Consider the following 13,703-nt stretch of genomic DNA (forward strand, 5'->3'; position numbering starts at 1 on the left):
TGATTGGCTTGGCCTGGCTCCCCAGTGGGTGGGCCTCTGCCCTCCCAGGCCCACCCATGACTGCTACCCTGCCCAGTCATGAAATTCATAGATTAGGGCCTAATGAATTTATTTCAATTGACTGATTTCCTTATATGAACTGTGACTCAGTAAAATCGTTGAAATGTTCCATGTTGTGTTTATATTTTTGTTCCGTATAATTTTGAGGTAATAAGTTTGACTATAACACTATTTTGTGTTCTCTGTCATGTCACACAAATATAATTTTATGTCACTAAAAACAGTGCACACTAGGGTTGATATGTCAGCCAAACGATTCTGTAGTCTCCCTGCTTTATTAAGCTACTTGTCTCTGTCGCCGTCCTTTTAGAAATCCTTAGTCATCGCTGGAGAATGATGTTTAGTCTTTTTGTTTGTCTCTTGGTTGGGTGGATCTACTGTCATCCTAAAGCAGAACCTACATTGCTAGTTAGACTAGTTTCAGGCAGCCTCACTACTAATACACTCCCGTATGTATTTATTTAGTCGGTGAAGCTAAAACTTTTAATTTGATTCTATACTCCAACATTTTGGATTAGAGATAAAATGTTTTATATGAGGCGACAGAAAATGTCACCTTTTATTTTAGGGTTTCTTCATACATATCTGTTTTCCCGATTAGAAATGAAAACACTTTGTGTCTAGTCCCCACATTAGGAGTTGTCATTACTACTTGGACAAATTAATGTATAGCAGGGGTTGGCAACAGGCGGCCCGTGTGCCAAAACCGCCCCACAAGTGATTTATTTTGCCCCCCAAAGTTTTTTGTAAAAAAAAATTTAAAAACGTGTTTAAGGTAGGATATCTGTTTCCAATTATTCCCTCAAATTAAAAGAGAGACATATGTGATCGTGGATCAATATAATCAAGGTATGAAATGATTGTATTTGAAAATACAATCTCTTTTTGGGCGTCCTTGTAATCAATTTGAATTTGACAAATTATTATATTTATGTTTCGGCCCCCCCGACCGACAAATAATGTCCCACGACTGAATCTAGTTGTCTACCCCTGACCTATAGTGTTTTACATTTAGTCAAAACTTTAGTATTTGGTCCCATATTCCTAGCACACAATGACTACATTAAGCTTGTGACTCTGTGAACTTGTTGGATCCAAATGCAAGTTGTTTTGGATGTGTTTCAGATAATGTTGTGCCCAATAGAAATGAATGGTAAATAATGTACTGTCATTTTAGAGTCACTTTTATTTTAAATAAGAATATAATATGTTTTTTAAACACTTTTACATTAATGTGGATTTGTTCAAATAGTTATGAAACCTTCAAATGGGGTAACTAGATACATAAAGTGCTTTCATTTACTAAATGGTAAAACAGACATGTATGAAAATATCCTCAAATAAAAGATGACATTCTATACTGTCGCCTCATTTAAAACATTTGATCCAAAAAGCTGGAGTATAAAGCCAAACTAAAAGTTTTAAATTCAATGAATAAATATGTAGGAGGGTGTACATTTAGCACTCATCTTCTTCAAATAAATCAAATCAAATGGTATTTGTCACATACACATGGTTAGCAGATGTTAATGCGAGTGTAGCGAAATGTTTGTGCTTCTAGTTCCAACAGTGCAATAATATCTAACAAGTAATCTAACAATTCCCCAACAACTACCTAATACACACAAATCTAAAGGGGTGAATGAGAATATGTACATGTAAGTATATGGATGAGCGGCATAGGCAAGGTGAACTAGATGATATAAAATACAGTATATACATGTGATATGAGTAATGTAAGATAGGTAAACATTATTAAAGTGGCATTATTTAGAGTGCATTGTATAAAGTGACTAGTGATCCATTTACTAAAGTGGCCAGTGAGTGAGTTTCAATGTAGGAAGCAGCCTCTCTGAGTTAATGATTGCTGTTTAGCAGTCTGACGGCCTTGAGATAGAATCTGTTTTTCAGTCTCTCGGCCCCAGCTTTGATGCACCTGTACTGACCTCGCCTTCTGGATGGTAGCGGTGTGAACAGGCAGTGGCTCGTGTGGTTGATGTCCTTGATAATCTTTTTGGCCTTCCTGTGACATTGGGTGCTGTAGGGGTCATGGAGGGCAGGTAGTTTACCCCCGGTGATGCGTTGTGCAGACCGCACCACAGTCTGGAGAGCCTTGCGGTTGATGGCGGTGCAGTTGCCGTACCAGGCTGTGATACAACCCGACAAGATGCTCTTGATTGTGCATCTGTAAAAGTTTGTCAGGGTTTTGGGTGACAAGACACATTTCTTCAGCCTCCTGAGGTTGAAGAAGCACTGTTGCGCCTTCTTCACCACACTGTCTGTGTGAGTGGACCATTTCAGTTTGTCTGTGATGTGTACGCCGAGGAACTTTTCCACCTTCTCCGCTGCTGTCCCTTCGATGTGGATAGGGGGGTGCTCCCTCTGCTGTTTCCTGAAGTCCACGATCATCTCCTTTGTTTTGTTGACATTGAGTGAGAGGTTGTTTTCCTGACACCACACTCCAAGTGCCCTCACCTCCTCCCTTTAGGCTGTCTCATCGTTGTTGGTAATCAAGCCTACTACTGTTGTGTCGTCTGCAAACTTGATGATTGAGTTGGAGGCATGCATGGCCACGCAGTCGTGGGTGGACAGGGAGTACAGGAGGGGGCTGAGCACGCACCCTTGTGGGGCCCCAGTGTTGAGGGTCAGCAAAGTGGAGATGTTGTTTCCTACCTTCACCACCTGGGGGCGGCCGTCAGAAAGTCCAGGACCCAATTGCACAGGGTCGGGGGTGAGACCCAGGGCCTCCAGTTTGATGATGAGCTTGGAGGGTACTATGGTGTTGAATGCTAAGCTGTAGTTGATGAACAGCATTCTTACATAGGTATTCCTTTTGTCCAGATGGGATAGGGCAGTGTGCAGTGTGATGGCGATTGCGTCGTCTGTGGACATGTTGGGGCGGTATGCAAACTGAAGTGGGTCTAGGGTGGCCGGAAAGGTGGCGGTGATATGATCCTTGACTAGTCTCTCGAAGCACTTCATGAGTCAATGAGTCATTCAAAATGTTGAGTCTGTCACATTTTGAAGCTTCTCTTTCTGATATTATTTTTGAGTATAAAACATAAAAAATAAACATTTATTTGAACAAATATTTATTATTTTACACATACTATAAAAGGAGTTATGTGCTGATGCAGTCTTTAAGGATGGACCCAAGTGCTTTAGAGTTTATGTCCCACTTCAACCCAGCACAGATGAAATCCTGGCTGTCTGTACATGACATCTTGTCATTCTAGATCATAGGGGTAGAATAAGGTGCATATGCCATTCTTCACTTCCAACTGGAGTTGTTCCAGGGTCCAACAGGTTCCTGGACAGAGGAAAGTATATATATTTTTTTAAACAACAGCCATGTCTTCATCATTATTCATCATCATCAGAAACAGACACACACCGCTTGAACGAAAGCTCAAACCTTCTTTAAAGAAAACAAGGGCCTCTGGTTCACAGTCCAATGAGAAACATGGTCAAACACCCAGAATCCAGAATTCTGTCAACTCCTTAAAGTTGTGAGGGTCAAGCTGTCAGTCTAGCGGGACCAGCCATTGGTCAGGTGGGTCACCTTTGACCATGTTTGGGTGTCACTTTGGCAAGATGAGCTCTTCGTAAGGCACTGTGAGACTCCCCAGGTACCAGAATATCCAGAAGACCAGGCTGAGGAAGATGAGCAGGGGCCCCGACAGCACAAAGAAGTCCCAGAAACTCAGAGGAGCAAAGATCCCCAGGAAAAATAGGATCAGACCGACAACATCAAAGACCAAAGCCAGGATGAGAAAGAAAACACAGCGACCCATAGAAGAGGTATCCATAGCAGGGACATGGACGCTGTCTGGGTTCCTGTCGGCTGAGGACTTTACAAGAATGAGGAGAGGCCTTTCCAGCCACAACCTTTTTAAAACGCAAGTCGCATTCTTCTGATTTTCAGTACGCCTTCAAATTCTTCCATTGTAGGAAACAGCAGCAAAACTGGTATCCAACCACATCAACAGGTTGTACTACTCTGAATGATCCATTAAAACATAAAAGCCAAATGGTCCAACCTCATTCCTTAGCAATCCCTGACTTGCAGCAATGTAATTACAGTGCTTGAAATGGATCATCTCATTAGATAACTATTTTTATTTTGGATGCTTATCAAGATCATTGGATGTGTATTTAACATAAATAAAAATCTAATGCACCATGCCTCTGTGTATAAAATAATAATGCATTTGATATGAAAAATATGACATCAGCATATATGTATGACATCTAACATTATGAACAGTGTGGGAAAAGATACTGTATGTTGGGAAGATATATTTCAGTGATTCTATCAGCAGTTTATATTTAGCCTGCAGTAGGCCTACTGGACGCATTCCACAATTATTTACTATTTCATGCTTCTTACATCATGACCGAAAGAGGAACTGCAGTGAAAAACCTCTCCCTTTTAGTACCTTGTTTGACCAGTCAGACAGTCGTGGGAGTTTGGTTTACCTCTGTGCAATACCTATTCAACCAAGGACCGCAAAGCAGAGTCAACAGGCCAGGATTAGGTAACATTAGCATACAGACAGGCAACGCCCTGAGTACAATGACTTGGTAGGCACACGCTCATTATCAGTCATGTTAGACAAAACCTATATGTTGGTAAGGCAACTAAAATCTAAAGAATATTAAGAAATAAAATATAAAATAAATCACAACATGAAATTTTTTTTCACATAACATCACATGGCGATTATATTAATAATTGATATATAAAGGAAAAACTAAAACAATATAATATGCATTCAGGACTATGGATAATTTCACCCCATAATGATGAGTGTTTGTTGTCAAGAACTGATGTCCAGACCAGTACTGATAAATGTCCTGAATTGTCTGTAGTCCCATTCCGTGAAGCGTACAGTGTTGAAGGTAGTCTTGGGATCAGAAAGTGCTACGGAGAACCTTGAAATTCAAATGAGAAAATACCAAATCAATAGACTGAAAACATTTCTTCCCGAATACAGATTTATACATTTTCCAGATTATCATTTTACTTTACATTTTACAATTAGGCAATAAAGTCCCCTAATTCAGGGTTTCCCAAACTCGGTCCTGCTCCATCTACACGTTTTGTTTTTTGCCCTAGCACTATGCAGCTGATTCAAATAATCAAAGCTTGAGGAATAGTTGGTTATTTGAATCAGCTGTGTAGTGCTAGGGCAAAAACCAAAACGTGCACCCGGGTGGCCCCAGGACCGAGTTTGGGAACCCTTGCCCTAATATGAGTTACCTATGGTGAAGCTAATATTGGTTACCTAGGCCTACCGGTTTTATAATGTTCTTAGAGCAAATTAGCTGAATGAGGTTAATGTGTTTATCAGAGAGGACTTCTTTTTCAATAGTGAAAATTAAATATAGTTTATTTTCCTGAAATTATGCACAATGTATTAGATGCCTACATCTTATCCCAAAACGTACAATCAGAACAGCCTTTCAACATTACCCCTAGCGAGGGTCTGCACATCCAAGTTCTGTATATCTGGTGTCTGTTTTTCCTTCTCCATCGAAAAGGAGTCCAAGCTGGAGTCATAGCCGCCATTCTGATAACCGAAAGATTTTCCCCAGGTTATTCGAGAGGCGACGTGAACAGGTGAAGGCGTCACAGCTTTAACCTTGTTTTCCTCGGCATACTTTGTGGTTACATGTTCAGGTTTGCATTTTTTGGAAAGCCTCTCTGACAACTTTCTGGCCAACTGTACAAAACTCCGTTTCTTTTTCATTAAGCTTGTTCCCAAGCTGTCTTCTGAGACCTGTATATTTCCCACGTACCACATAATCCACCAAGCCAAACTTATGAAAATTATAATTGAACCACTGTAAATCAAGAAATCGCCATAAAACCTGCCATCGATACGCAAATTGGCAAAAATTCCAATGAACAGGATAATGAAACCAATAACATCAAAACCAATAGCCAGACAAAATAACGGCACACACCCGCCTATGCATCTAAGGTCCATCATTGTGTCGATACACCCTGAAAATAACGGAAGGTGCGTCTATTCTGTTCCTCCTATTCTTCTCGCACCCAGAGAGCACACCTGCTGTGAGAGCCGCCCCAACGTGACGTGTTCAGAGCGAAAGGTAGACAGTACACCATTTATTTTCTTCTTTAAAAAAAGTCCTTTGTCACGATAACAGACTACAATTTAATTGATCAGCAAACACATAAAATAGACAAACAAAAAGAGCTATACTTTCTTATGGCGCACTTATTTTACAGTAGCCTATTCACCAGAAGTGGTTGTCTCGCATATGGTGTTGTTGCTTGATGCAAATGATGCAGCTTGTGTGCAGGCCAACATAGTTCTTTCGACGTAATGTAATTTGCCAATCGAATGAGTACTCACATACAAGTGAAAATACATAAGGGAATGTCGTGGAAATAATAGTCTGCCTACCCTATACATCAACAAAATCGACCACGTTGATATAATTTGCCACATTTAGACAAACCTAGTCAGTCACATAGGCATTCTGAACAGAAACATAATTATTGTAATAGTATTTTATAGTCACTCTAAAATTGAGGTTGTGTAAAATCAAAGTTTCAGTCCAGTCACGAGAAGGACATTCAAATGCTATGAAAAGTGTGATGTTCTTCACTTCCCCTTGGCACTAAAAACTTTCCATTTGTTGGGCCAGTCAAGTGTCACACTGCCCATCACAGAGATGACATCTAACACACACACACCACTGGAAGTCTGTAATGGCTGTGGACGTGATGAATATATCCTGCAGCTGAAAAGAAAATGCATCCATCATCAAATGTTATTTATTTATTTTACCTTTATTTAACTAGGCAAGTCAGTTAAAAACAAATTCTTATTTACAATGATGGCCTAGGAACCCTGAGTTAACTGCCTTGTTCAGGGGCAGAACAACAGATTTTTACCTTGTCAGCTCGGGTATTCAATCTTGCAACCATTCGGTTACTAGTCTAACACTCTAACCACTAGGCCACCCCAAATGAGCACTTATGTTATTTATTGAATTATTCATGAGTCAGTAGCCTACCACAAAGGCATGCTGTCAATACTCAAGCCTGCTCTCATCAATGTACATGCACACATCTTTCTTCTCAATATGCTTGTCACTCATTCTAATAATTATGCATAAAAGCAGTGGACTACATTTATAATTGTGTTATTTGGCAGCATGGTCATTTTCTAGTACTTTCAAATGCTTAAGAACAAATGCCAAAGAACCACCTGTATACGATATAATATAATGTATACTTTGTCATGCAGATATTAAAATGCTGTATACATCCGTAGTGGTGGAAGAAAATAGAACGATTCATGTCCTCCTACAAGTTAATTGTCTTTAGAGCAAACATTGATCATGTGAACGTGTAGCCATGCTCAGCAGGGAAGTATCGAATCCTCCATTGTACTTTTGGGAAACTAAATGGTCTGATAACCAGACTTTGAGCCTGAGGACTCTCCAGGATCACAGCATACAAGACAGGGATACCCCGCCCGTGCCCACCTCATAATTTAAAGACTGGTTGCCTGTAGTAACTGAAGGGCTTCTTCATGGTGGGCTGCTTCCTGTTCTCCTTGGTGATGGGGATCAGCACCACGCCCACCACCAGCACCATCAGGCCAATGGATACCAGGGCCGGGCCCAGGATGTTGGTGGCCTTCCTGCAGTAGCCAGCAAAATACAGGCCACTCAGGATGAAGCCACAGGCAAAGATGCTGCCCCCGGTGGACATGAGGTGGAATGGGAACCAGTAGATCTCACATGTGCTGCGGGCCGACTCGTTGGTCCAGAGAGACTCGCTGCGGGACAGGCTGAACACGGTGCTTTCTGTCTGGGGAGTGAGCTGCTCCTGGGACTGGGAGTGTAGGGTGCACTCCCCAAGGGGGATGTTCTCTGGTAGTCCAGGCATAGCCTTTAGCCTTATCCCTCCTCACCTGGGAGTCAGTGGAAGAAGGTGAAGGTTCAACAATGACCCATACATCCCCATCTCTTTCTGTCTATTTTCAGCTGAAGCTGGAATTTAGAGTGGAAATAATTATTACCTAAAGGATAAGGGGTCCAGGTTGGAATAGCTTCTACTCTAAACAATAAAATGTATACCTGTGTCATATTTTCGAAGTCTGAATTTCACGTTACATTCCTTGTTGTTTCAAATAAAAGGAATGTAAAAAAATCAAATAAAAATGTGAACGACACTAGCGCGTTTGAATGCATCCATTAAGAGGAAATTGCCTCTTGTGCTTCTTGGACGCACCCTATTTTATCTTGGATCTCTCTGTGAGTACAACATGAAGCCGATATCGTATCACCTCAGTGATACACATCAGTGTATCATATCACTTTCACTTAATACTTCAATGTCATGATAAAGGGTCGATATAATACTATACAACAGATTGCAAATTCAAGTTTGTGCCTTACTTTCCAAGCCATAAATCGAACACAGAGCATATTACCAACTTTTAGAATGTATTTGCTCTTGGCAAGTCTTGAGAAAATACAACTCAAGGCCAAAATCTAAAGAGATCAGATAAAGACCTACCTTTGAGATGCTGAGTAACTTGCTGCTATGATGTTATCCCTGCGGTGGTAACAGTATCTCAGTGATCTTAGAGACCATTCCAAAAGACAGAGAAAAAAAAAATGAATAAAAAGCTTTGGGTGTGGATGTTTGTGGACAGCAAGCCCAGTGTGGCCAGCTGAATGCACTGCAGATAACCTCCAGAAAACAACCCCCCCCCCCCCCTTATGGTCTCTCCACCTCCTCAACAGACCCTTCTGACTCCTATTCATGCTAGCCCTCACAGCATCTGCCATGGCTGGTATTAAATTAGTACTGATGATGCTTCCTGCCTGGGCTAGGGGCTTGCCTTGCTGTCCCTAGAGAGCTTTCATCCAGTCTCCCAAGTATTGAGTTGCGCCTTCAGAATTCATGTGAAGATGCATGTCGTGGTTCGAGAAACCTCTTCCCCAGATCCACAGGGTAGTGTTTGTTGATCTGAATGTCTGAAAGCCTTTATAACTGACCAGAAGAGAGAGAGAGAGAGAGAGAGAGAGAGAGAGAGAGAAGAAATCAATGTACAGGAAGACTATTAGAGATGAGAGGGGAAAGCAGGGCAGGGCAGTGGAAATGGCTGACATCACCCATCACTGTGACTTCTCATTGCCTCTGTATGGAAATCATCTAGTATTTCTAATTTTATTCTATTTAACCAGGAAAATACCTTTGAGGTTAGAAACTTCATTGGCAGGGGGGACCTGGCAAGAGGTCAGTAGGAAGTAGTCAGTGTGTAGACTCAACACAAGAGCATAATACCAGCGGTAAACCGTGGCTATTGGGCCTTCAGTGGGGGAAGAAATCTTCCAAAACATTGTACCAAACCAAAAAATTAAGAAAAACACAGAGACAGCACCCACACTAACGTTACCAGCCACAACTACCACACTGCTTACACAACCTATGGTAGCCTAACACCATCACTATCACACTGATGCTGAAAGGACCGTGACTGTAAAACCGGCGCACTCCATGTAGAAGAGTGCACTTTTTGTTAAACACATAGGCCAATAGAAAGACAGCAGTCACACACAGCATTATGTTAAAGAATACGCCAGTAAGTCCGAATCATAAGAACACAAAAACACAAACATTAGGCTAAGCAATTCCAAATCTAAGTGTACAACCATTACCTCCCATTGCAAACATGATTATCATGTTCGGCACACAAAGTTACCAGTGATCTAAAGTTTAAGTGCAACAATGTTTCACACGCATAACACATTCTTTTCAAAGAGATAGCTAACAACAGCAAGTGAGCTGCAATTTGAAAAAATAACAGTTCCAATCACTAGATGAGGATCATTTGAAATGTTACTTCTTGTTGAAAGTTGATCTCTTCGAAAACACCTGCTACTTAAGCCGCCATCGCACACCAGTCTACAACAAAAACTAGCTAGCTTAGACCTTGGGAAAACTACTGCTCTTGAGAAGGTGGAAGTTTCCATAGGTTTCTGTAAAAATAGTCTCACCCATTACAAGTAAAAATGTGATTGATTGATTGATTCCACGGTCACTCCAAAATTCTGCTCTAATACAGTTGAATGGAAGATTATTTATATCAAGCTTCTGAGGGCCAAGCCAATAGGGACCTATCTAGATAGATTTATCTCCCCAGAGCACCAAAGAAAAATGATCAGTGCTATCCAGGATCTTTGGGACATACCTACCCTAAACACTAACAATAACACTAACAATAACCCTAATGTAACGCTTGGGCGTAGTGGCTGCAGAGTCAGGAGCAGGAAGCAGAGAATGCAGGGTAGTGTTTTTAATAACACACAACGGCAAAACACAAGCCGCCCCAACAGCGAACTAGGGCGCACACAAAACCAAAGTGCCCAAACACATGGGACAGAAAAGGTTGGCGCAAAATACGCACTAGCGCCTCAAAATACAATGAGCGTGCAACAACAAGCTACACACAGATCAAATAATCCCGCACACAGAGCAGGCGGGCCTCCTGGCTAAAATAGCCCGGCTAATCAGCCCAAACCAAAAACAGGTGCACACAATAAACGGAAAGGGGGAAAAGGGAATCAGTGGCAGCTAGTAGGCTGGCGACGACGACCGTCGAGCGCCACCCGAACAGGAGGGGGAGCTACCTACGGTAGGAGTCGTGACACCTAACCCTAACCCTGATTGGATCTTTTTTCTCCTCAGTTTGAACCGTTTCCTATTCAACACAAACTGAAGAGATTCAATCAGAATGCCATTGAAATTAAAACAACATTTATATTTAAAAAATACAACAATTATTTTATAAATCCTTGGCCTTCTCTGAAGGTGTAGAAGGCATTGATGTATAAAAGAAGTGAAGACTGCTTCCAGAATGGACACCATCGCGTTCGCATACCCCGTTTCGTGGTTGCTGCTATATGCTTTACAAAGCTTATAATGCCTGTGCTCTACCAAAGGTGGCACAAAGGTGATAACAAAAATGTATTTTGTGGATTTTTTTTATTCGACTTCTCTATGGGGCCATCAACGGGAATATCTTTTTGGGCTCAACTTCAGCTAAACTGCAGTATCGAAAGTGCCCTCTGAGCACAGTGGATAGTGTGCTTCCAGACCGGAACCCTGGCCCCCTGGTAGAAGGCCTTGACGGTTCCCACTGCACAATACAATACATTCACAATGGTCATCAACATTTTACTCTATCAGACCTTTAAACTCAGCAAGAAATACCCTCTCCTGCAATTTTAAGGTATTTTGCAGCTCGTTTCAAGACCAAGGAGCATTGTAGGAAAATGAACATTTTCCACTTTCAGTCCTGGTCTTAGAAACTGTGAAAGATAGTATCAGCTGAGAACAGGTTGGAGACTATAAATTAGTTAGGAGCACAGATACTGTAAGTAGGCAATAGTACAAGCACTGCTTTTTACACAAAGATGCACCAGTGCTAAATGACTTTTCATAGGAAGGGAGGGCCACATCACCTTGTCGTATAGATCACAGTGATGGGTGAGTGGTCATGCATTTGTTATAAATCTAAGTGCCCCGTGATACACAGTGTCCAGTATCTTAAGGGTGCTGGAAATGTAACGCTTGGGTGTAGTGGGTGCAGAGTCAGGAGCAGGAAGAAGAGAATGCAGGGTAGTGTAAACAATATCCATATATTGGAGGATGTAAATATTGTTCAGGGAAAAAATGATTATTATCAGACTGGAGAAAGTGCCCTAAGACTCAGCAGATGCATCAAAAGGTGTGAAAATATCTGTTAACTGTACTAATTTCTGTGCTGTGTTAATTAAAGGTACACTGTAAAGTGGTTTCCATGAATTTGACGGTAACTTACAGGTAGCTCGTGGCAAGTAAAATTCTGTATTTCATATTACCTGCTGTAATATAAATACGGTATCAATTTTTTTCTTTTTAATAATAATTAGAAAAAAATAATACAAAAAATAAAATATATATAAAAAAATAAAAAATAAAAATAAAGATTTTTTGAAATAAAAACAAAAAAAAATATCAAATTTATTTATATAGCCCTTCTTTCATCAGCTGATATCTCAAAGTGCTGCACAGAAACCCAGCCTAAAACCCCAAACAGCAAGCAATGCAGGTGTAGAAGCACGGTGGCTAGGAAAAACTCCATAGAAAGGCCAAAACCTAGGAAGAAACCTAGAGAGGAACCAGGCTATGAGGGGTGGCCAGTCCGCTTCTGGCTGTGCCGGGTGGAGATTATAACAGAACATGGCCAAGATGTTCAAATGTTCATAAATGACCGCATGGTCAAATAATAATAATCATAGTAGTTGTTGAGGGTGCAACAAGTCAGCAACTCAAGAGTAAGTGTCAGTTGGCTTTTTCATAGCCGATCTTTGAGAGTATCTCTACCGCTCCTGCTGTCTCTAGAGAGTTGAAAACAGCAGGTTTGGGACAGGTAGCACGTCCGGTGAACAGGTCAGGGTTCCATAGCCGCAGGCAGAACAGTTGAAACTGGAGCAGCAGCACGGCCAGGTGGACTGGGGACAGCAAGGAGTCATCATGCCAGGTAGTCCTGAGGCATGGTCCTAGGGCTCAGGTCCTCCGAGAGAGAGAAAGAAAGAAAGAGAGAAAGAAAGAAAGAGAATTAGAGAGAGCATATTTAAATTCAAACAGGACACTGGATAAGACAAGAGAAATACTCCAGATGTAACAGACTGACCCTAGCCCCCCGACACATAAACTACTGCAGCATAAATACTGGAGGTTGAGACAGGAGGGGTCAGGAGACACTGTGGCCCCATCCGATGATACCCCCGGACAGGGCCAAACAGGCAGGATATAACCCCAACCACTTTGCCAAAGCACAGCCCCCACACCACTAGAGGGATATCTCCAACCACCAACTTACCATCCTGAGACAAGGCCCACAGAGTATAGCCCACAGAGTATCGAAGCAAGTACTGTGTAATGACACTGTACAATACTGTAAAATTGATTGTATTATAATGTAAAAAAGGAAATGCTACCATAATTAGAATGAATTAATAGATAACTGAAATTCATTGAGGGGAGGGGTTTGTATTTCAGAGTATTTTGGTTAGCTGCTAGGAAAAGTGTTTACACATTACAACATATCAATTAATATTTGGTGTTTTATATAACTTGCGCTTCTAGGGGCCTTAAGAAAGGCTTCCAAACTGGTTGCGACTACAGTGCCAAACAGACCAAAATGACATGACGTTTAAGGTTTAAGACTCCAATCTGTCCCCTAAATATTTTAAGTTCATAGGGCATTATAACCACATACGAGTTATATTGGTACAGCATTCTCAGTCGTGGGTGCAACAAATATAGCCTCTTACAAGACCCGCATCATAATATGTTAATGAGCCAGAAACAACAATACCGTGCACCCACTAGTGGTCAAAAGTTTTTTTGCCTCTCACAATGCATCATAATTTACAATATGATGCAGTAAAATGTTAAAGTTTTTTTTACTGTCGATAATAACAAAAATTACAGTATAAATTACAGTTTTCTGTTAGAGTGTAGGTAATGTTATTTTCAATACTTGATCATTGTCTAAACTCCAACTATTTGTAATGCACCCATCTATAGCTAATAATTGACT

At 41.2% G+C, this 13,703-nt stretch overlaps 1 protein-coding gene and 1 long non-coding RNA gene across 2 annotated transcripts; both read right to left on the reverse strand.

Moving 5' to 3' along the window:
- Positions 1-3,135: 3,135 nt before the first annotated feature.
- LOC115202653 (uncharacterized) lies at positions 3,136-6,171 on the reverse strand. Its single transcript, XR_003880013.1, has 2 exons — positions 5,512-6,171; positions 3,136-4,995 (listed from the first exon to the last, which is right to left on the reverse strand). It is a non-coding gene; the product is annotated as an uncharacterized LOC115202653 (long non-coding RNA).
- An 833-nt stretch (positions 6,172-7,004) lies between these two features.
- LOC115204502 (phosphoinositide-interacting protein) lies at positions 7,005-8,789 on the reverse strand. The gene is made up of 2 exons (XM_029770175.1): positions 8,624-8,789; positions 7,005-8,015 (listed from the first exon to the last, which is right to left on the reverse strand). Exon 2 carries the CDS (start codon positions 7,988-7,990, stop codon positions 7,586-7,588), a length of 405 nt encoding a protein of 134 aa, XP_029626035.1. The 5' UTR covers positions 7,991-8,015; positions 8,624-8,789; the 3' UTR covers positions 7,005-7,585.
- Positions 8,790-13,703: the final 4,914 nt, after the last annotated feature.

This window comes from Salmo trutta, chromosome 1, assembly GCF_901001165.1.
Source record: "Salmo trutta chromosome 1, fSalTru1.1, whole genome shotgun sequence".
In the NCBI taxonomy this organism is placed as follows: domain Eukaryota; kingdom Metazoa; phylum Chordata; class Actinopteri; order Salmoniformes; family Salmonidae; genus Salmo; species Salmo trutta.